Source organism: Ursus maritimus, unplaced genomic scaffold (genome assembly GCF_017311325.1).
Source record: "Ursus maritimus isolate PB19 unplaced genomic scaffold, ASM1731132v1 scaffold_12, whole genome shotgun sequence".
Taxonomy (NCBI): domain Eukaryota; kingdom Metazoa; phylum Chordata; class Mammalia; order Carnivora; family Ursidae; genus Ursus; species Ursus maritimus.
Window position 1 is genome coordinate 33,390,125 of NW_024423564.1, and position 25,602 is coordinate 33,415,726.

General features: G+C 34.7%; 1 protein-coding gene across 1 annotated transcript in view; it reads left to right on the forward strand.

The window, feature by feature from the left end:
* Positions 1–10,829: 10,829 nt before the first annotated feature.
* Positions 10,830–25,602, forward strand: part of COL24A1 (collagen type XXIV alpha 1 chain) — a 341,448-nt gene continuing 326,675 nt past the window's right edge. The window contains exons 1-4 of the mRNA XM_008690817.1: positions 10,830–10,899; positions 11,908–13,259; positions 20,261–20,314; positions 22,953–23,006. Coding sequence (XP_008689039.1) covers positions 10,830–10,899; positions 11,908–13,259; positions 20,261–20,314; positions 22,953–23,006 — 1,530 coding nt within the window. The remainder of the gene's footprint in view (positions 10,900–11,907; positions 13,260–20,260; positions 20,315–22,952; positions 23,007–25,602) is intronic.

Consider the following 25,602-nt stretch of genomic DNA (forward strand, 5'->3'; position numbering starts at 1 on the left):
TTAATAAATTTAAATGTTGTGGGGCCCCTGGGTGGCTCAGTTGGATAAGCATCTGCCTTTAGCTCAGGTCAAGGTCGCAGGGTCCTGTGGTGGAGTCTCATGTGGAGCTCCCTGCTCAGTGGGGAGTCTGCTTCTCCCTCTCCCTCTGCCCCCCCACACCCCCGCTCATGTGGGCAAGTTCTCTCTCTCTCAAATAAATAAACATCTTTAAATTTTCATTTGTTTTATAACCAATTTTTAGGTATAACCTATTGAATACATGATTCTGCTTCAAGGAAAACTTTATTTAAGGCTGAGTTTTCTGAGGATTTGACAGAAGATTGATCCTTTTCCTTATCTGACAAGGTCTGCTTTCCCTATTACTCAGTCTGTGTTGGTGGGCTGGCCGCCAGAGATGGACTAGCTGCAGTGCCTCTGCGGGATATGTACATCATGCAAGATGTGTAGCTAATCCCCAATGTACACAGCGTTCTCAGCTCCATGATCCCTAGGTGTGAAAACCACATGTATACAATACTATTTCCGAAAAGAGTATTTCCTGTGGAAATGAATCCAAAATGTGTTTATTGTTAACAGAGAATCAGCTCATTCTAGCTGCAGATACTCCAAGGATTTTCTGCCAAAACCCCTTATGGACACTTCACGAAAATCTTTACACATAGGTTAAAGCTTCATTTCGCATTTTATGAACAAGTTTGCTTTTATCTCTTTATCCATAATAGGTGTGTTATTTACAGTAGGAACAAAGTCACACATGCCCAGTATGACGGTGGTGCTCCATAAAGCACAGGTATTCTAGAGTCGGAAGCCTTCCAGGGCTTACTAGCTATGTGATCTGGAGCAAGTCCCTTAAACACTGCGAGCTTCATTTTCAGCAACTCTAAAGTGAAGATAATAATAGTTGTTACTACATAGGGTTGTTGTATGGGTAAAATGAGATAATACATGTCAAGCGTTTAGTGTATGCCTGTTATATGATGAAGACAATAATTTTTTTTAGGAAAAAAGAATACTCAAGATCCTTCTCTTTTCCTATATACTGATAATATTGAAAAACTGAAATAAACTAAAATAGTTGAATTTAAGCACTTCCTTTCATTCCTTAACTCAGTGAGCTGGAAGCCAGGCAGCTTGTATTTGAGTCTTGATTCTAGCACTGACTATTTGGCTGAGACTATATAGAACAATAGAAAGTGGATATTGGACAATTACCTGGTTAATTTAGTCAATTCGGGTAAACTGACAAAGAAAAGAATATTAAGGCTTATATTATTTTTCTTATTTACAACTTTGTGATTTTATTTATTTAAAAAAAATTTATTTATTTATTTGAGAGAGAGAGTTAGAGAGAGAGAGTATGAGAGGGGAAGGGTCAGAGGGAGAAGCAGACTCCCCGCTGAGTGGGGAGCCTGATGCAGGGCTCCATCCTGGGACTCCAGGATCATGACCTGAGCCGAAGGCAGATGCTTAACCAACTGTGCCACCCAGGCACCTCTTTGTGACTTTATTTTAAACAAGCATTTAATTTGTTCAATTCTACAAACCAGAAAGAATATAGCTTGGAGATTTTGCTGACCCAGATATATGATAATTTTAAACAGTGAGAATTTATTAAATTAAGTGCTATATTATATTAATTTATTTAATGAGTTAACACTGTAACTTATTACACTCTGTTGAGTGATATTACTCTTAACCTTTTATCTAAAAGTTGGTAACTTTTAAATCTTTTAAACTACCACTTACTCAGAAATGTAAGAATCCTTACATTTTTGAGGGGCAAACATAATATTACTATTGTTCCTCCGATTTATGATAGAATATTGTTGAATATTGACAGCTGCAATGTTTCTTGGCTCTCTTGTAAAAAGAAGTGCTTGTAAAACTTGTAAAACAAGTATAACAATTGGCTCTCCCATATCTATTTCTTTAGGCATATACTATACTCCACCATAGAGTTAATTATCTAGCCACTGGATTTAAAGTCAAATACTAGGGTATAAGTCATAATGTTATCATCTGCTGAGACTCAGTTTCTCCTTTTTCTCTCCCTTTTTTCTATTCTTCCTTCCTCTCCCCACTTTCTATCTCTCCATTTTCCTCTCTTCTTCCCTCTCTCTCTCTTTCTTTTCTTCTGACTAGTGATAGTAGTATCAGTGGTGCTTACTATACAAGTTTCAAATGAAAGGCGAGCAAGGTTGGAATGTCTGTGCCTACATTTCAGCTTTAGCCCCATAGGCTTAGAAGATTGATTTTATTAGCAAACTGAGTATGATCTATTTGCTTTTAGTGTATAACAAAACAACAACAAGCAAAAATTACACTGAAGGCTTACAGAGGAGGTAACACTCAAACTAAGTCTTATAAGTAAATTTGGCATGAGGGGATATACTTAGCAGGGCTCTGAAAGGATGGATTTATTATTTTTTAAACACAGATATATTTTGATATGGCAAGAAATTTAAGAAACGGAAAAGAAAAAAATTGAGAGTGGAGAATGCCATGGAGTGAGCCGATACCATTGAAGGAAAAATGTGTAAGGGCTAGTGTAAACTAGGGGGGCAGTCAGCAAGGCCAAGCTTATTTCTGATACCAACTACAAGTTTGAGGTTCCTCAAGACAACCTTCAGTCTCAATAATGCTTTAGAAAAATTTATAGAACCCAGTGAAATCAGTTATAGTCACAGTTATGGTTTATTACAGCAAAAGAACATGGATTAAAATCAACCCGCAGAAGAGACACAAGGGTTAGGGTCTAGGAAAGTCCCACATGTAGAACTTCCAGTTGTCCTCTCCCAGTGGAGTCAGTGCCAGCTCTCCCAGCAATGACGTGTGATAGTACGTACAGAATATTGCCAACCAGTGAAACTCACCTGAACCCTCATGTCCAGAGTCTTTACTGGGGCTCTGTTAGGTGGACAGGCTGGACTGCCCAAGTAGCTGACCTCAGTCTCCAGTTCCTCTTGAGGTTGAACAGATTACCATAAATCACATTGTTGGACTCTCTGGTGTGGTCCACAACCCTCAGATAAAGATATTTTTTATCAGGCAAGATATTCAAGGGCTTAGGGAGTGCCTCCTAGGAGCTGATGACAAATGTAGACTAGGTTAAATTTTTTACTACACAAGTAGTGTGTGGATTTTGGGTGCCATATTGGAAAGGGGGGAAAGAAGGACTGGGGAAAGTGAAATCAAGACAGGGAGTCCCAATGATTCAGTTGCATAATTTGACAGTTTGCAATAAGGCCACCATACCACTCACAATTACAAGGATAATCTTAAATGTGCTAATCTGCTCAACTTCATCAACTGTGTCACAGACATGCACAGTTCCATGGAATATCTTAACACAAAAATTATTTTAAAATAAGTCATAATCCTTTAATGAAAGAGTAAGGGGATAGAAAATGGTAAAAAGATTTTTTTTAAACAGGACATCCATAAGGCTGAAAGAGCATGGATACTTCATTCCTTATTTAATGGTTCTCTTTTATTTCTACTATATTCTCTTGCTGAGAGTGATCCTTTTTTCCTACACTCTACATCTTCCTCTTCTGATCTTTTGGGTTTGATCACCTTTGAATTAAAAAGGGGAAAGCTCTTTAGGAAGGCATGAGATATGAGACTGGAAATGCAGGCAGGGGTTAGATCACTAAGGGCCTGAGGGATGAAATAAGAAGTTTCAGTTTTACACTAAAAGTTTTGAGAGCCACTGATGCGTTATAGGAAGTGGTGTCATGAACTAAATGTTCATTTTGTTGTGTACATAGAAAGGTTTCTCTGGCCGCAGTGTGGATAACAGATTGGATAAGGGTGTCTTAAAAGAGGCAAAGGAATCTATTAGGAGACTAAGGTAATAATCTAAGGATAAAGAGAGCTTAACTAAGGTTTGTGTTGGACTTGGTGACTGAATAGTTATGGAGAATGGGTGAAAAGGAAGTATTAAAGGTGATTACCAGGTTTCTGGTTAGATGGCTCGATTGATTGATTAATTCATTCAAGCAGTACTTTGGACCTACTTTGTTTTAGTCATTATTCTGTATGTTGGAATATAACAGTAAAACAAGATGAAGTGCTAACCTCATGGACTTAACATTTCAACTGGGGAGCAAAGCTATAGGCAAGTCATATATAGGCATATATATATATATACACACACATATATACATATACACACATACATACACACACACACACACACATATATGTGATATATATGATATATTTATATATATCTCCCCCTAAATTTTCTGGGTTGTGAGGAAAAAATAAAGCATAGTAAGATGTTGGAGAGTCACTGGGGCACGGAGGAGGACAATTTTATATTTTAGGTATTGTTGTCAGGGAAGGCCTCTCTGAAGAGGTCACATTTGAGCCTAGATCTGAATGAACGAAAGGTTTAGAGCATTCTAAGCAGAAAGAACAATAAGTGTAGTTGCCACAAATTCAAAATGAGTTTAGTGGTTTTAAGGAATAAGGAAAGACCAGTGTGGCTGGTGCAAAGTAATGTGGGATGAAATGAAAATAGATGAGAAAAGAGATAAGAAGGGAGCTGATGACATAGGTTTCATACACCAAGTAAAGAGTTTAGATTGTATTTTTACTGTAACAGAAGCCATGGGAGGATTTTGTTCAGGAGATTGGCATGACATAATTGACACTATAAAAATATTACTCTGGCTGGTGGTTTGGTAGTGGGGTTCTTCACTAAGAGAGGCATTAAAGTAAGAGGAACAAATGTGGGGGGAAATATATTGAGTTAGAAGTGCTTGCAGGACATCTAATCTCTCCTGCATAAATTCAGTAGGCCATTGGATCTGCAAGTCCAGAGAGAGGTTTGTGAGTCAGCATATGTGGTTACTGAAATCATGTTTTGGATGAAGTCATTAGTCTTGGTGTTTACAGTGAAAAGAGCAAAGCCCGTTGTCTTGGTGACACCATGATTTATTCTCTGTTTAAGAAGCAAATAGGTGAAAAAGATAAAATCAGTTCTGCTGTTAGGTGACATATGCATTCCTAAAAGTTGCCAGCTGAGAGATTGAGTCAGAAGGTCTGCCTGCTTTCAGATCCTGCCTCTACCCTTCCTACTTGGGTGACCTTGGGAAAGTGATTCAAATTCTCTGTGACTTAGTTTTTATGACTGTCAGAGTTAGCCATACTACCTACCTCATAGGGTTATTGTGAGCATTATGTGGCTTAATAAAGTTGTGAGAACAGTGCTTGGTACATAGAATTAATGAATGCTGCTATTATTTTTATTCTTTAAAAAATACAAAGCACAAGTGAAATAAATAAGACTGAGAAAGACAAATACCATATGATTTCACTCATATGTGAATCTGAAAAACAAAACAAATGAATAAACAAACAAAAAGCAGAATCAGAGCTATAAACACAGAGAACAAACTGATGGTTGCCATAGGGAAGGGGGTGAGGGGATGGGTAAAATGGATGAAGGGGAGTGGGAGACACAGACTTCCAGCTATGGAATGAAGTCATGGGCATGAAAGATACAGCACAGGGAATATAGTCAATGGTATTGTAATAGCATTGTACGGGGACAGATGGGAGCTACACTTACACTATGGTGAGCGTAGCGTAACGTATAGATTTGTTGAATAACTATGTTGTACACTTGAAACTAATATAACATTGTGTGCCAACTATACTCAAATAAAAAAATTATTTAGAAAAAAATTTCTAAAGGAAAAAAGTTTCTTAATGAAAAAAAAAAAAAAAAAAAGCAAAGCACTTAGTGAAGTGCCTAGTTGGTAATCAGTATTCTTTAAATAGTAACTGATTTCCTAAGTGACACAAACTGGATTGATTTTGTGGTTAGGGCCACTCATGAAACAAGTAACTTACTACAGACAGCTTAGTTTTTTCTTGCTGTATTCATCGGTACCAATTGATGTTGGAAAAGATATTAGGGTTCAAGGCCAATGGCCAAGAAAAAATTCTTGAGACGTCTTTGGTGCAAAAAGGTGGTTTTATGAAAGCTTGGGGACAGGAGCCGCAGGCAGAAAGAGCTGCCATGGGGTTATGAGGAGTGGCCCATTATATACTTTCAAGTTGGAAGAGGGTTAGGGATAGTATAAGTCTCTAATGAATTTTGGAAGCAAGGTTTCCAGGACCTTGAGGGGGCTAGCTATTGTTGGGAAGAAGTTATTTATTACCGTCTAGTAAAACCTTAGTCATGAGACCTTTCAGATGTATATCGGTGGGCCATATGCTTGGGGGATGATTGCCAACACATATCTTGGGGGGTTTAGAGATAAAATTTCTAAAGGAATTTTTATATGTTAAGGTAGACTTATGGAATCCTGGGTATTGGGCTAAGGTTGCCTTTTACCCTTAGCAGAGTATTAACACGGAGGCAATTGAGTCCCTAGAGGAATGTCACACTGCCTGTTTCAAGGACTTGTCAATGGGCTGTAGATAGTAAGGAAATTTAATAATTTCTCTTCTGCCTTTGTTTCCCACATCAACAATTATCTAAATTTAACCTCCAAATTGCAGTTTGATGATATCCAGGTCAGACCTAAATTAACAGTAAAGAGTCTATCCTCTGATAGAAGACTTTCTCCTGTTCTCTCCATTCCTTCTCATCTGTACCTTTTATCCTTAAGAGTTCGCTATTCTGCTATCAATATCTGCTCAAAGCATTTGCTAAACATATTCACAATAAGACTGGAAACTTAAAACTGGATTAACATTTAGATATCCACTCAGATACCAACTTTGGGGGCTACCCAGAGTGTATTTCCCACTGTGAGATTCTGTGGGAAGAAATAACTGCTATGATTAATTCATGAGGCTTGCCAAGGGATATGTGAGGTGATGTGGAGCATACAGTGGCTGTGAGGCAGTGTGGTGGGGCAAAGATTATAGACTTTGAAGCTAGACTGCTTGGACTCATATCCATTTCTACTATTTATCACCTATATGACCTTGACCTATATGACCTTGAGAGATTATGTAATCTCTCTGGGCCTCAGATTCTTCATCTGTGAAATAGGTATAGACTTTAAGTATAGACATGGAACCATGAGATATTATCTTCCCACTTCTGTTTCTGGATATCATATGAAAAAAAAAAAGAATAAAATAATATTTAACCCTGAAGACCCCATTTTCAGCAAAACAAGGGACTGATAAAATCTGCAAACTCTCAAAATATGCTGAGAAAAGCATATAAGTGACAGCATAACCACACACTTTTTTTAAAGATGAGGAGCATACCCTGAAGTACTTAACCTTGAGCCCTTGTACAAAACAAGTGCTGCAGGATCTGGGGAGGACAGAAGCTTCCCAGGAGCAAGTACAAGAAAGAACATATAATAGCTAAATGGCTTGGTGGGGACAGCTCTCAGAACATGCACAAATCTACTTCGTAAGGTGAAGGATTCATTCTGAAGCATATACCAATAAGAGTGGATACAGGGCAAGGAGAGTAAGGGGGTGCCAGCTCGGCTGGCTGTAGAAGTTCTGCTAGATTAGGTTTGATTCAGAGAAGAAGGTGAGGCTATATCAAAAAGCCATTTGGGAAGGAATGCTAGTAATGCTAAAATAGCCTTTGGGTTTTGAGATTTGGAAGGCATGGCCCTCTGTCTTCTCCTTCAGCGTCCTTCTATAAATTCTTGGACTATGAAATAATAAGTAACTAAAAGCAACTGGCACAGCATAAATAGAAAGGTACAGTAAGGAAAATATAGGGGAAAACAGCAAAATGAGAATACATACATAAAAAAACCCCACACCTCTATGAAGGAAGATCATAAAACAGAAACATAAGAACTCAAGAGAAGGAAGATATGGCAAGACATTAAAAGGATATGAATTGTGAGCTTGTAGAACTCAGAAAAGATGCCATAGGAAAAAACCCTTTTTATAAATCAAGATGAGATTGGAAGGAGCACAAAGAGAGATTAGACATTATAGGAAACACGGTAAAGACAGAAATGAGAAAATCAAACAGAACTGAAGATAAAGAACATATTTTAAATGATTGCAGAGAAATGATAGACATAGAAGATAACAGTGGAGATGAAACATACTTATAATTGGAATTTTTAAAGAAGAAAACAAAAACTATAAAATAGAACAAATATCCAAGGATATAATTCATGAAAACTTTGCTGAAGTAAACAACAACAACAAAACTTGGATCTGTACAGCAAATGTGTATACTGTATGCCTGGAAACATTTATCCAGAATGGTCAATATGAAGCCATATCCTAATAAAACCTGCACTTCGCTTCAAAGATAAAGAACAGCTCTTAGAGGCATGTTGGTAAAAAAAATAAAATAAAATTGAGTCACTTAGAGGGAGATATAAAATTAACTGATTTCAGATTTTTCTATCCTAATATTCCACACTTATAGGTAGTGGAATCATATCTATAAGATATTCAAGGAAAGATAGTATCAGCAGAGAATTTTATATCCAATGAAATTTAAGATACAAGGCTACCAACAAACAATTCTAAAAAGTCAAACATCCAGAAAATTTTCCCATGAATGCTTCTTGAGGAGAGTAGTAGAGGATAAACTTCATCAAAAAACAAATATCTGAGAAAATGACTATAAAAAGACTGGCTCTATTTATCAGAAGAAAATGTGGGAGCAGAATTGCATATAAGTTACCATATGAATTAATGTAGGAATGGTACAATCACTGACAAATGGGAAGGGAAGAGGGAAAAAAGACAGGAAGTACATTAAGTTTGCTGATTGGCTCATATGTAGAATCTGGAAATTAATATTCAAAGCTGATAAAGCAAATAAAAATACTATCAGGATATTTAATAATAAAAAAGTAAATGCTAAGAAAGCTAATTCTATTGGCTAATATTAGATGGTAAGGGTAAGGGGAGGAGGGAGGAAAAGATAAAGGAAACACTGTTCATAGGAAAGAAATAGTAGATATGTCTAAATAAAAAGAACTAGGGACATTGTGTACATTTATAATTTTAAAGGTAACAGAATAAAAATATAAATCTTTCTTTCTAAAAGATAATTCTAGAGCCATATCCCATAGATTTTGATCTGCAGTATTTTCATTTTTGTTGTTTTTTAAAAACCATGTAGTTTTTATTTGTATTTTCCCATTGACTCAAATGATTTAGGAGAAAACCTTTACATTTTCAGTTAAAGGATTTTGTTTGTTTGTTTGTTTTCTAATTTTGTTATCAAAATCTAACTTGTTAGCCTTGTGATTAGAGAATGGTGTTGAATTTGTACTTTATGTTTTTAAAACTTAGCCTAATAAATTCTATTTAAATTAGGCCATAGAAAATAATGAATCAATATTATAGTTTGATAAAGATAGTACAATAAGAGAAAAAACACAGACCAGTCTTAATTTATAAATATTGACGTGATGGTTCTACATACTTTATTCTTCAAGAACCCAGCAAGGTATCAAAAGTATAACATACAACCATCAAGGAGATTTTATTTCAGGAATGCAAGGATGGTTCAATAACAAGACACTTACCGAATAGCAACTTTTCAAAGACTTTTTTTTTTCTTAAACTCAGCAATTTGTTGTAAAAACTCAAAATAGAATTAAAGGAAGATATATATGAAATATTAAAAACACATACATATATATATAATGAAGTTTTCAAATAATACTCTTTCCAGTAATATTTCCTTTAATAGCATCAGAAATTTGAGGTACTAGATAGCAGGGGTTATTTTTAAATGCAAGAAGTTTTCTTTGGGCAAGGAGCAGCCCTTGTTATTATACCACATAAATGTGGCACTTCCTTTGTGTAAAGATAGCCTATATGGCATCTTAGAATGATAACTTTCACATAATATGATTGTATACACATTAAGCATTGTGATTTTCATAGGAGCAGTGTTTCTAACATAGTTTACTTCTCAGATTGAGATATGCACACTCACAGAGGCAGATATCATTGGACAAGAGTACCCGAAGTCACAGACTAAGCAGATATATGTTTCAAGAGTAAAAATTTTCAATGAAGATTGGAAGTGGGGATAGTTAACTGATTTAGCTGGTAACTTATGTTTTATATTTAAAAAATAGCCATATTATGGAGTAAAATTAAAGTTTTTCTTAAATTATAATTATAAAGTATGAGAAGTCAAGATATTTTTTTGTGTTTTTATGGGGCCTCTTTAAAATATTCCCCCAAATTCCTGGAGATGTATATAATTCTAAACCGCTGTTACTAATGTTTTGTTGGAAAAGATTGAGAGATGTTGTCATACTGTCTCTTAGATACTAACATTCACAGCATTTAAAACTATTATAAAACTATACTTTATAAATAAAATGATGGTTGTTCTAACCTTAAAACAAAAACACAAGTATTTTATTTATAAAACTCTTTGCTGAGAAAACATTTTAATTGTATTGCTAGATTATGTATGAGTTATATTTGCCATTATGTTTGCTATTTGTAATAAACAGAATTATCAAACATCTACTAATAACTTATAAAAGAAAAACTAAGATGATTCACAATTTTCTTGGCTAATCTTCAAAAATTTTTATTTTTTTCTCACTTATCACAGTTATAAATTAATATTCTTTGACATTTCTTGTTGGAAATGATTATATATGTACAAAGATACAGGTGGGAGGTTTATAACCCCCAAAATCATAAAGATCATATGGCTGACTAAACTGTTCTGTATCTCTAAGAAATGACTCATCATTCTTTACAAATTGTATTTAATTTTATAAGACTCTAGAGATAAATGTGGCATCTGGTAAGATTCTGGTTAGGTAAATTTATTAATTTAGAAATTGTAGAACTATTTGCAAGGCAAGAATAGTAGATATCCAATAATGAATCAGACACAGAATCTGTCTTCCAAGAGTTTATCATTGGATAAGGGAGATAAGCAGTATGCTAGAAGTAACATTGCAATAAAAATAAACCAGAAAAGACCATAATTATATAAAATGTGTATTACATAAAATCTATATTATATAATAAATATTGAAAAAGAGTCTAAAAATTGTTTGGATAAAAATTATTATGGAGGACTGAGAAAATAATGGAAGCAAGAGAAACTTGGAAGGGAAAGAAAAAGTATGTGATCATCAACAATAGGAATTAAAGTTCTCCTGTCTAGGAGATATCAAGGTGACTGAATACTCTGTATGTAGGAAAGTTAAGGTATTAGGCATAGGGAAAACTTTTATGTGACTAGTAAATTCCCAGAAGGCTATAAGGGAAAATAGCCTGAAAAACTATAGTTTAAAAGATTATGTGGGGGCGCCTGGGTGGCGCAGCGGTTAAGCGTCTGCCTTCGGCCCAGGGCGTGATCCCGGCGTTCTGGGATCAAGCCCCACATCAGGCTCCTCTGCTATGAGCCTACTTCTTCCTCTTCGACTCCCCCTGCTGTGTTCCCTCTCTCGCTGGCTGTCTCTATCTCTGTCAAACAAATAAATAAAATCTTTAAAAAAAAAAAAAAGATTATGTGAACTTAATTTATAAAATGATTTCCAAATTATAAATTTTTTTGGTAACTGTGTCCCCTGTTCCTCTTTAACAGGGAAGTCATAAAATTTTAAGTTCTAGTTAAAGAAGTAATATCATTGGAGTAACAAATAAGATTCCAAACTGATCAGGAAAAATGAGAGAACATTTATTAACTTTGGGGTTTAGGAATATTGGTGTGCGTGTGTGCGTGCGTGTGTGCACACACACGGTTGTATGTATATGTGTGTGTTTCAGATTACTGAGTATAACATTTTACTTTTCCTCTCCATATCTCTCATTACCTGGAAGTTGACAGAGCATGCTTACTTTAGGGGTTACTGTTGATACAGACAAGAAATATGTTCTCATATTCAAACATTTATATGAACACATGAAAACCTAAGAGTAAGATTCTTTCTCTCTCTTTTTAATTCCCAGGCATAGACATTCTTCATCAACTAGGCCTTGGAGGCAAAGATGTAAGACTCTCTTCATCAGTGACTGCTGTACCATCACCATCTACACCTCTACCTCAGGGGGTCCATTTAACAGAATCAGGTGTCGTTTTAACAAATGATGCTTACATCGAGTCACCTCTCTTGAAAATTTTACCAGTCAACTTAGAACAGCCATTTACAATATTAATTGGGTTGCAGTCACATAGAGTAAACAATGCCTTTCTCTTCAGCATTAGAAATAAAAATAGACTGCAATTAGGAGTGCAATTATTACCTAAAAAATTAGTAGTGTACCTTGGAGGAAAGCAGTCTGTATTTTTCAACTACAGTGTTCACAATGAACGATGGCACTCATTTGCTATTACTGTTAGAAACCAAGTTGTCTCATTGTTTGTTGAGTGTGGAAAGAAATGTTTTAGCAGAGAGACTCTTTTGGAAGTTCAGACTTTTGATTCTAACAGTGTGTTTACCTTAGGAAGTATGAATAATAATTCTGTCCATTTTGAAGGAATAGTATGTCAGTTGGATATTATTCCTTCTGCAGAAGCATCTGCAGATTATTGCAGATATGTGAAACAGCGTTGTCGCCCTGAGATAAGCCGCCTTCCTACAACCATCGTACCACCTGAGATACTGGAAAACTCTCCTTTGCCCAAACAATTTGGTGAAAAAGTGCTGTCAGAGGACACATTTACCAAAGGCAAAAGCATCCCAAATATCATAAATAATGATTCTGCAACGGTCCGTAAACAACAAGGACATCGGATAGCAAAATCTCAGTCAACGTCTTTTCATTCAAGCAATGTCTCTGCTGTGGATCTTGAAAACCATGGAATTCAGGCCAAAGAAACGATCACTGAGGAACCTACTCAGACAAATTTAAGCCTGTCAGTGACCCATCATCTCAATAAGATGAGAACAAATAGCAAGGAGAAATTTAGTTCTCTCCCAAATGTGTCTGACAATGTCACACAACATAATGCTGGAGTAACTGGTTTGTCACCATTTAAGAAGATATCATCTGTTCTTCCACATATGAAACAAGAAACAATTACTAATCTCAAGAAGGGTATCACAGCAAATCTACACACTAATGAACTCATGGAACTACAACAGATTTTTAACACAACCTTATACAGAGTGACAGATGAGCCGTCTGTGGACAATCACCTTGACCTAAGGAAAGAAGGTGAATTTGATCCTGATGCTACCTATCCCATCGAAAGTAACTATGAGACGGACCTTTATGATTATTATTATTATTATGAGGATCTTAATACAATGCTCGAAATGGAGACTCTAAGAGGGCCAAAAGGGGACACTGGACCTCCCGTAAGTTGTTGTCGTCGTTGTTGTTGTTTTTGACATCTGTCTTAATGTATTAACTTATCAAAAAGAAATCTCTAGATTGAGCAATACAGAACAGATCAGATCTGTTTCAGAAATGTATCTTGCCTATAGTGAGTGAATTTATGGTTATTATAATTCATCCAACCAGAATGTAACCCTGGTTCAAATGTTGTATTTGTTGTTGTTGTTGTTTTTATTGGCAGACTGAAAAGTTACTTATTTCTGGTAAAGTGGTGAGTAAGGTATATGTTTTTCTTGTCCAGTTGAAATTCAACCAGGAATTCAAGTGCTAAATATAGATCAGCATTCTTTATAGAAAAACTGTAGACTTAATACATAGTCCTGTTAAGAGAAGGCTATGAAAGTTGTAGTACACTAAAGAAAAATACATTAAATACATCAATTAAATTAACTGTTAATCATTAAACACATCTTTTATCAAAATAATATCAAGCGGATGAAAATAGAGTATAAAAATTTATTTTAGATAGAGATAATTTTGTAGTGAGTCACTGACTGGAAAAAAGCAACATTTTATTTCATTCAATATGAAATAGTTTAGTATCTGTTAAGAATAACATATTTCATTATATCTTTAATGATATTCATTTACATTTATGAATTAATAAAATCTCCAGGTACTTGATACAAAAAAATAGCTAACAGCCCATCTGTCTATTCAATGAAAAAAGAAAAACAACAGCCAAATCACTTATTTAACAATATATAAACAAAACTATGAGATAATAGACAGATGTTTTCAGCTCTGAAATTCTTTTGCTGTATAGGTACAATTACAGATGAACATTTGAAAAAGTTTTAAGTCTTTTAAAACTTATTTTAATCTATTTAAAATCACATTAAGAACATGTTTTTGCCTTTTATGTTTCTTTGATGAAAATAAAATTTGAGTCATTGGTTTGGTTCCAGAAGCCATTGAATGAGAGAATATGATGTCACTTGCTTAGCTTATGTTTCCTTTGTGGTTCTTGCTTGAAGTGATTTGATAGGTATTCCACAATTCTTATTAGAGTGAATGTTTAAAGGTTTTAAAATAAAATCTGAAGAATGTATTATTGTAGAGAAATAAACTCTTTTTATCTATAGCAATTAATTATTAACATCTTAGTAATAAAACTGAGCTACTGGGTAGGTAATATTAAACGATAGTTATGGAAGCATTTACTTTCTTCAGAAAAAGTCAGTATGATGAAATGAGCATTAAGCTCTTCTAAAAACCCCAAAATTGTCATTTCAACATTGGTAGATGAAGCAGTAATATTTAACAGATATTTACTTAGTTTCTGCTATGGGTAAAACAGGAACACAAAATATGTATAACACGGTCACTCTCAGAAGAGCTTACAAACTAAGTGTATGGGGTACAAATGTTCATAAGAGACATATTTTCTGAGGAGATCCCTATGAAAGATCACTTAAGGCTGAGCTGTTCAGAAGAGGTTCTTGCGGACAAAGTTCATTATAACTGAGGCCTCAAAGAATGGATAGATTTTGATAGGCAAAAGGAACTGGTCTATTTTATATTATATAGGAGAAGTGGCATAACAGCTATCATTTATTGAGTTTTTACTTTGTGGCAGAAGCTCTACCATGCCCTTACCTTATCTTAAAATAACTGGGCGAGGTTGGTATTATTATCCTCATTTTCAGGTAAAGAAACTGAAGCCCAGAAAAGTTAATTTCCTTGCTCATAACCACATTGCTAATAAATGATGGAGCCAGGGTTTGGATTCAGGTTTCCTGCCTCTAAAGCTCAAACTCTTTCATGATGTTAGACTGAATAATGTTGGACAAATATAAGACCCAAGCTAAATGTTGTCAGGTTGTGGAGATTTTTAATTGTCAAACGGATAGTTCTAAATTTATCTTGTTCTTGTGGGGAATTTTGTAGGTTTCTAAGCAGAGATACTAATAGGGAAGTCGGTCTGTTACTAGTGCCTAGCACAGACAAGAAGCTCCTGCTATCATCTTGATGTTACAAGACTAGGATGTTGTCTAGGATGACAGCAGTGAAAATGAAGAGGAAAGGTAGGATTTAAGAACTATTTTGAAGAAAGATTCGATAGAACTAGGAAATTAATTGGACCTAGGGACCAAACAGAAAGGAAGAGAATCAAAGATGACTTAACTTTTAAGTCTGTGGATTGAGAAAATGGTAATACCATTACTAAAATCAGTAATTAAGAGAGGAATTCAATTTTAGTAGAGCAAACTAAGTTAGAACATTGAAGATACTGTTGGAAATTCAGTCAGCTGTTGGAAAAGTTAAGAAGCTGAAGTGGAAAAGAGAGATCAAGATAAGGATATAGATTGGGGAGTCTTCCTATCAATATTATAGTTGAAGCTATAGGGTTAGATAATTTTCAAGGAAAGGAGTTTGGCACAGGGTCAAGAGCAAAATCATGGGGAGTGTTTGCTTTCTGATTATGGCAGAAAAAAAAAAAACAGAAATGTGAATGAACAGTCAGATGGGAGAGAAGAGTATAATGTACTCTGACAAAAGCCCAAGAAGAGAGTTTTGAGAAGAAATTGATCAGCAGTGCCAAAAGGTACATAGAAGTCAAGATGAGTACTGAAAAACAGTGGAGGAAATGCATCGGCTCTTCTGATGGGAAAGTCGTTATTTAAATTCATGAATCCAACTTAAATTTATGGTAGAAGACTAAAGGTAGATTTTTAAAAAGCTAATGAAAGTGTAAATGGTGATGAAATGATGAAGTTTGTGGGGATTGTTGCCCCACTTCTTGAAGTAGATGTTACTATGTGAAGTCTCTGAGCCAGCCTGATTTTTCCTACCTGTAGGTGATGATTTTTTCTGCCATACACCTGTGCAGTTCTTTCATCATCTCTGAAGTTCATTAAACCTATTTAGGTCTGTATCAGGTTTTTTCTGGTACTCCTTTGATATGAAGATTATTTTTATTTCATTATAGAAACATCTTCCCTTATATCCTCAAATATTTTTCTTTTCCATTTTTCCATCTTCTTCTTCAGGCACCCCAACATACATGTATGTTGGATGTCCTTTGTGATGATAGATATTATTATTTTCTCTACAAGCATGTCTATGTGATTGCTTTCTTCTATTCCATTTTGTGTGAATTCAGTTATTCTGCACTCACATTCCTTTATTGATTTTTTCAGTTGTATTTAATCAGATTTTATTGTATCTTGCATGGCTTTCATCTATAATGGTTTCTTTTTTGCTCTTTTCCTGTCTTTCTTAAACTCTTCTAGTTCACATTTCACTACCTTCATTGTTATTTTTATTTCTTATAACTCTTCTTTAAGCTCTCTTTTTATAGAAAAATCACATCTTGAAATTCTTTGCATCTGTATGACTGAACTTTTTCTCTGTTGTGTGGAGTAATTCCTCCTCTGATAAATAATTTTCATCTACTTTTAATTTATGTTTCTGTCCTCATACTTCCCCCTCTCCTCGATAGGTATGTATAGATTGTCCACTGGTTTCTTTCTGGTTATTAGCCATTTTTAAAATAAAGAGAACTCTAACTGGGCCACTATTTGTTTTAGAATAGTACAGGGAAAGGCAAAGGGAAGTAAGGTTTAGGTTGCTACCTTTAAACACCATTTGATTGTATTTATTTTGTCCTCTACCCAGAGACATATCTTCTCTTATTTTCATGTACAATTTGTTATGAAGCCCTTTGTTTCACAGGCCCTCTAAGAACCAATATGATGATTTATGCTCCTGTCTTTTATCCCTTCTCACCACCAAAAATCTCCTGGGATTAGGTTTGGTTGCAGATCAGAAAAATGGTGGGTTCTTCCTCTTCAAATCTACCTTCCTTACTCTTGGCTGTTTGGAGCTGGGTCTTCACTGGGCCATTAATCATATCTATTGTGGCTTTCTCGTTCCCTTTAAACCTCATCATTGTTAATCAAAGAATTTTTGGAATGAACTTTCAGGATTGATATACATTTAGATATCTGTAGCCTGTCTAAGATTTGAGGTCTGAGGAGGTTTTTTGTTTTTGGTCATCTCTCAACATCTTTCCTTACCACAAAGTTTCTCAGTATTTGGAAGATTATCATCATATTTTGTGGTTTGTGGTTGTGGTCTTTTCCTTGTTTCGTTGGAGATGATGTTTTTTCTTTTGGTGTTTTTTTTGTTGTTTTCAGTGGGTTTTGAGGGAGGGAGGGTAGTTTAAAAAATGTTCTCATTCTGCCATGTTTTATGTAAATTCTCTAGTGATCTTTTTAAAAACACAAATCACATCACATCATTTAGCTGCTTAAATTCTTCAGTGGCAGAAGAATAAAGCACTTAGAGTAAATGAAAGGCTTTTTATTATAACCTATGCGGTTGTGATCTGGCTCCTTCTTACCTCTGCAGCCTCATTTTGTCCACTTTCCCTTACTCTCACTTCTTTTAATTCCTCAATAAGACTGTGCTTTTTGTTTGGTTTGCTTGGTTTTACTTATGCCCTCATTCATTTTCTTCCAATTTTCTGGAATTTTGCCATCTCCTGTTTTCTCTTTTTCATCTTTTCAGTCTAACTTAGCACTTGCTCAGGGAAGTCTTCCTTGATACCACAAATAAATTAGGTGCGCTATGTTAATCTCTCTGTTGCTTGCTTGTTCTTTTCCTTCATATCACTAAGTAAAATGTATAATTATGTGCTTATCTGTTAACGTGTACTTTTTATCTAGACTGTAAGCTGCAGGAGGGCTTGATGCTCACTAATGTTTATCGAATGAGTGAATGAATGAGTGAGTGAAGGTATTAAAAAAGGAAATTTAAACACAAGACTTCCAAGATTAATTGACCATGTATTACTATGTTTTAGAAGTTTTGGTCTAGTGAATATATTTGCCTTAATATATATATTTATACACTAGTAATAATAATTACTCTAGTAATTATATTACAACTAACATTAATTGAGTACTTGATGTGCCCATATACACCTTTAAAAAATTCATTACCCTATAGTTTACTGGTTAACTACTATATATCGGCCATAGTGATAGGTATTTTATACCTATAGTATCTTTAATGTTCACAAGAACTTTGAAAGGTATATTTTTATCATCAGTATTTTAAAATGAGGAAACTAAGACTTAAAAAGAGTAACTGGCTTGTCTAAAGTCATTCAGCTAGTAAATGAGGCATGACTTGAATCTAGACTGGACAATTGCAAAACCATTGTTCTTTTCATTGAATTATACTTGCTCTTAATAGCTAGTAATCTCAAAGTTAAAGTGCCATTTTTAGTACTTAAGTTTATTTACGGAAAATAACTTTTTCTCCTCAAACAAGTCAGTCATGACATATAAGATCAGTTTGCTTCCCTGTTTTCTAGAAATCCCCATTAATAATCTGTTCTCAAATATTTGAAAATGCAAAATTGTGAAGAAAGCTAAAATGATTTTTATTTAGTGCTTATTAAATAACTTAAATATTTCAATCATGACATAAAATATACTTTCTTTCTTCCCCAGTATCTAATGTTAATTACCTTTTCACTGTGAATGGAATAGTGTTTTCTTTTGCTGTAATGTTGTATGATAGGGAAATAAACCAAACTAGACATTCTGTTTTAATTTTCCGTTTAGTCTTTCATTTTTCTTATTTTTTGGGACTTCAAATAAATAGCCTTTAATTTCTGATTATAACAATGGAACCAGAACTGTGAAAGGAATTCCAATTAAAAAAAAAATAAGTGGAAGTCAATTCTTGATGGAAGCTAGTAATAAAATATTAGCTGTTAAAATATTTGAACAGCTAGAAAGGAGAATGCCCTCAGTCTGAATTTGAATAGAAATAGTACTCATCTCTCAATATTAGGAAATACATGAACGGTTTTTATCAAGTTAGGGAATAGGAGAAGAAAAAATACAATTAAAGGAAAATGGACAGTTTGAACTATATAAAGAACATTACAAAACTTCAAAATGTAAGATAAATAAAAGAAAGTTTCAAAGAGTAATTAATATCAAGAATGAGAAATGAGAAAAAACACTGCATAAAAATGAGGCTCAATAGGTCATGCTACTTGTTAATGACAGGGCTAGTACTTTAACTTTGATATGTCTAATTTCATACTCTTACTCTTTTAAAGGCAATATTCAATGAATATTTGTAAAATGGAATATGTGTATGCTCTAGAGACAGCAAGAATAATTCCATATCAGCAGAGCGCTCAGTGACAATTAAGTGAACGAAAGATAAATGAATGAATGTGTTAACCATATCCCAAATGAACAGTTATTTTGCCCCAGTTGATTGCTAAATAAGTAAAAAAGATGACATAAAGCATTCCAAGTGGAAGTAAAGTAGTAGTTTCCTATTCTTATTTGATGTATTTAATAAGTAACATTTAAAAAACTCAGAACCCTTTAAAAATGGGTTAATTTTTGCTTTGCTACTTTGTTTTGCAAACCATTTAAGTCTGTTGCTGACCTCCTGGTATGCTGTGTTTGATGTAAGGCAGATTTATTACTGAATATACTAGAAGGATCTCATTATAACAGTTTAACACATTATACAGATTCTTGCTATAAGTCTTTTGAAAGAATATAATATGGTCAGTGCTTTAATTTTTCAGGGCAAGTCTTTTGAAATGTGTTTGAAAAAACCTGTAGTTGTTGGTCTCCAAACCCTAAATTGAATTCCGCCTGCAGTAGTAAAAGTAAAGTTAGGTAAAAATTACCCACAAAACTACTAGTTATGGTCCCTGTAAAAACCAGATACAGTGGCTGTAACCATAAGTCACAGACTTCCTGCTGCCATTTCTGGCCAGATTAAAGAGGACACTTGAGTTTCAACTCTCACCCCTGCTGATTAGGGTGAGGGGATTCATGTTACTTTAAAATCATCATCAGCTGGGAACTGGAGACTGAAAAAAAAAAAAAAGCCCTAGTGTGGGAATCTTAATGAGACTTGTGAGAAAAGATGTGTCTTACGGTACCTAACATCTTGGCATTTGTTTTCCAAGGGTCCACCAGGTCCCGCAGGTATCCCAGGTCCATCAGGAAAGAGAGGTCCACGGGTAAGTAAATGGGCTCCATGTCCCACTTGCAGTTAGAATTAGTAACTTTTAAGTATGTTTTTCCTAGTATTGTACAGTATGTACTTCCTTTGGAAACCTGCCTGGATCTTCAAACGTAGTCCTACCTTTGCCAATTCAAGAGAAACTTAAGAACATGTGCAGCTTGTTTATTTGAGAGTAAACACGCAGCCAAAGCCTTCTCTGTGAACATGCCCTAGAAGGATTATCAAATTTGTAGATTAGTGGCTCTTCTGGTGCTACTTGTAACCTTATTCTTAGTTATAAAGTGATCTCATCGGTAGTTGATAGTTCAAGGTGGGGTTCATTTGCTTTGGGAAATGAAGAGGAGTGGGCTGCCTTAAAATAGTGCATTCCTGGATTATATAGTGGAAAATACTGGAGCTACTGACTAGAAAAATAATTGTCCTGAGGAAAAAGCTGCCTTAAGGATCAGCAGTAGTTTCTCACATTACACAAGTCCAACAAAAGATTTACTGCTGTGTTAAAATTCATTTCTTTCAAAACTAAAAAAATCAATATGGACTTTTACTAAAAGAAATTCTTCAAAGAGCCAGAAAAGGAATTGCGACCGTGTGTTACAAAGACAAATGCACACGCCATGGACAATCTACTTTCTTTCTATCCTGATTTTTATCTCTCATACAAACAATATGATGAAAAACCATCCTGAAATATCACTGTGAGTCGTCCATATTCACAACAAACTCTTGTCTGTATGAGGCCTCAGATGAACGCTCACTGGTGCTAGTTGTTGTTTGGCATTTGGTTTACTTCTCTCTACTTGATGACCTATCATGTTCCTTCCAGAGTCTCTCATCGATGCGCCCACTCTCCCATAGCTGGCACACTACTCCATCCTCCTCGCTCTCTGTCTGGATCCTACTCTTCTGAGGAACCAGATCTCTGTCTGTGCTAATTCCATTCCCTTTCCGCTACTGAGGCTGTTCTCCCACACCATGACCTTCAACGTCTGAGTCTCCATTTGTTCTCATGACAGAGCAGCTTCCTTCTCTAATTTCTTCTTTTTAGAAATTTATTTGTCTAATCCTTTCTTTAAGGAAGGAACAGATTCCTCTTCTCAAGACTAATTATTACATTTGTGTTCCTAATTTTATCTCCATTCCATTATTTATCTTAAAACTTGCAACTTTGCATTTTTTCTCTCCTTAGATTTATCTCAGTTGGCAACAAACAACAAATTATCCTTTTAAAAAAAAAAAACCTCAAACTTTTACTGACATTAATTTTTCCTAAAGTTACTGTCCTAGCTCATGGTTGCAGTATTGAACTTTGTAAAATAATACTTTATGCCATTGCCCTGTGTCTCTATCAATAACTCATTTGTAAATCCCCATAAATTTTCCACCTATTTTATTAAAATTTGTTTTTTGAAGGTTACAAATGACATATGTCATAACACCTAATCTTTTTTCCTTAGTTTTGATCTTGCTAGATATACCTCCAATATTGCCATCGCTGATGTCTCTCTCCTTTCTGAAGCACAATGCTCTATTAATTCAGAATTGGAAAGACAGAAAAATAAATAATTATTAACTATATGTTATATGTTAAGCTAGAGGATGGCTGAAGAGCCCAGAAGTGGGTACAAAACCCAAATGAATATAGGGGTCTGCAAACCTGGAAGGCTTTCTGGAGGTGAATCTTAGTTCCTCCACTTGCTGGTTCTGTGAGCTTAAGTTTCTTCATTTGTAAATGGGAGTAAAAATAACCACCTTGCAGGGTTGTTATAAGGATTAATAATAAGAAATATAAAGCATTAACACAGTTATCTATGCATATTTGGTAAATAGAATTATTGACAAATTATTGACAATTATTGACAAGTACTTATTGAGTATCTAATGTGTTCCAAATGTTATACTGGTAATACAAAAAACAGTCCCTTTTCAAAAAAATTTTCAATCCTAGAACTAAGTGGCACATATCATAAGATAGTTAAAATAGCAATAAAATATTTAAAGAACAGATTAGAACAGTGTAAGAAATGTCCTAAAGCATATACAATTAATTGCAAATGAAATGTACATGTAGCAATTTCTGTGGAGGTTAATAGGAAAGAGAAATCACTTTACGATAATGTAGCTAGGACTTAAAAATGGGGTGGGATCTTAGTTGACACTTGAAGAATGATTTGGGCAGCTGTAGTGGGGCAAAGTGAAATGAACTAAGTCTTTTAGGTGTACAAAATGGCATAAGCAAAAACCCAAGTGCAGAAAGCATTAACATATGCTGACAGAAGAATAAACGTTTGCACTTTCTTATTTTTAGGCTTCTTACTCTGCACAGCTTTTAGAAGTAGCACTATGCAATATGGCTGGAGATAGGGGTGAAAAATAAAGGAGGTAAGCATCTCAAGGCAGTGTTTTGAATCACAAGACAGAAAATACAGTCCTCCTGTATAATTAGTGTAGCTCTCTTTTCCAAGAGTGAAATATCCAACATTTAGGAAAAGATAAAGAACTTTGTGGGGGGAGAAAAAGGTAACATTCATTTTAATTATGCGATGTAATATTTATCTGAACGTTGCAATAAACATTGTCTGTTATTTGTATCTGGATCTGTTCTAAGAGTGATCTGACCTTTTTACTATTTGCAGGGCATACCAGGGCCACATGGAAATCCTGGGTTACCTGGATTACCAGGTCCAAAGGTGAGTGATGACTAGTGAGTATCACATTATTTTCCTGACATTATTAAAGAAGGTCCTTAACTTTTTTTTAATTGAGATATAGTTGACATAAACATTATACTAGTTTCAAGTATATAACGTAATGATTTGACACTTGTACGTACTGCATGTGATACAGTAAGTCCAGCCACCATCCATCACCATAAAAACTTACAAAAAATTTTTTTTCTGATGATGGAAATTTTCATGATCCACTCTCCTGGCAGCCTCCAAATACGCATGCAGTACCATTGACTGTAATCTCCATGCCACACGTCATATCCTCACGGCCTATTTATTTCTCAACTAGAAGTGTGTACCCTCTCTCCACCCCCGCAACCACTACTCTGCTCTCTGACCAGTTAAATTCTGTTTTATTTGTTCACCTGTTTTGATTTTTAGATTCCACATATAAGTGAGATTGTACAATATTTGTCTTTCTCTGTCTGGCTTATTTCACTTAGCATAATGCCCTCAAGGTCCATCTGTGTTGTCACAAATGGGAAGGTTTCTTTTTTTTTTTTTATGGCTAAGTAGAATTCCATTGTGTGTGTGTGTGTGTGTGTGTTTACACCACATCTTCTTTATCCATTCAGTCATTGATGGACACTTAGGTTCTTTTCATATCTTGGCTATTATAAATAATGCTGCAGGGAACACAGGGTTGCATATATCTTGATGAATTAGTGTTTTTGTTTTTTTCTGATAAAATACCCAGAAGTAGAATTGTTGGATCATATGGTAGTTCTATTCACTTTTTATTTTATCTTATTGACTATATTCCCTATGCTGTATTTTTCATCTCCTTAACTTATTTGTCTTTAAGTTTATTTTTAATTTTTTGATGAAACTCCATACTGTTTTCCATAGTGGTTGTACCAATTTGCATTCCTTCCAACAGTGCAAGTAGGTTCCCTGTTCTCCACATATTTAACAGTCTTCACCAATACTAGTTATTTCTTGTCTTTTTGATAATAGCCATTCCATGATTTGGGCAGCTGTAGTGGGGCAAAGTGAAATGAACTAAGTGAAGTGTGAAGTGATAAGTCATTGTGGTCTTGATTTGCATTTCCCTGATGACTAGTGATACTGAGCACTTTTTCATGTGCCTGTTTGCCACCTGTATTTCTTGGAAAAAATGCCTACTCAGATCCTGTGCCCATTTATTAATCAATTGTTTTGTTTTGATGCTGAGTTGTATGAGTTTGGATATATAATTTGCAAATATTTTCTCCAATTCAGTAAGTTGCCTTTTCATTTTTATGATGATTTCCTTTGCTAAAGTTTTTCAATTTGATGTATTTCCACTTGTTTATTTTTGCTTTTGTTACCTTCATTTTTGGAGTCAGATCTAAAAAATCATGCCAAGAATGATGTCAAGAGGCTTACTGCCTATGTTTTCTACTAGGAGTTTTATGATTTCAGGTCTTAAAGTCTTTAACTCATTTTGAGTTTATTTTTGTGTATAGTATAAGAGAATAGTCTAATTTCATTCTTTTGCATATGGCTGTCCAGTTTTCCCAACACCATTTATTAAAAACTCTCCTTTCCCTATTGTATATTCTTGCCTCTTTTGTTATAAGTTAATTGGCTATATAGGCATAGGTTTATTTCTGGGCTCTTTATTCTGTTCCATTGATCTATGTGACTCTTTTTATGTCAGTACCATACTGTTTTCATTATGATAGCTTTGTAATATAGTTCGAAATTGGGGAGCATGAAGCCTCCAGCTTTGTTGTTTGTCTCAAGATTGCTTTGGCTATTCATGGTCGTTTGTGGTTCCATACACATTTGGGGATTATTTGTGCTATCTTTGTGAAATGTGCCATTGGAATTTTGATAGGGATTGCATTGAGTCTATAGATTGCTTTGGGTAATGTGGACATTTAAATATTAATTCTTCCACTCTGTTAGCACAGAATATCTTACATTTATTTGTGTCTTCAATTTCTTTTGTTAATGTCTTATAGTTTTCAGCATACAAGTCTTTTACCTCTTTGGTTAAATTTACTCCTAGGTTTTATTCTTTTTGATACAATTATAAATGGGATTTAAAAAAAATTTATCTGATAGTTCTTTGTTAGTGTATAGAAATGCAATAGATTTTTGTATGTTGATTTTTTTTTTTTACCCTGCGATTTTACTGAATTTATTAGAATTTATTTTCAGTGGAGTCTTTAGGGTTTTCTATATATGCTACCATGTCATCTTCAAATGGTAAAAGTTTTACTTTTTCTCTTCCAATTTGGATGCATTTTATTTCTTTTTCTTGCCTAATTAGCATGGCTAGGACTTCTAATACGATGTCGAATAAAAGTCGTAGGAGTGAGCATCCTTACCTTGTTCCTGATTTTAGAGGCAAGGCTTTTAACTTTTTACTATTTAGTATGATGTTAACTGTGGGCTTGTTGTATATGGCCTTTATTATGTTGAGGTACATTCCCTCTATATCCACTTTGTTGAGAGTTTTTATCATAAACAGATGTTGAATTTTGTCAAATGCTTTTTCTGCATCTATTGAGATGATCTATGATTCGTATCCTTCATTTTATTAATGTGGTGTATCATTTTGATCGAT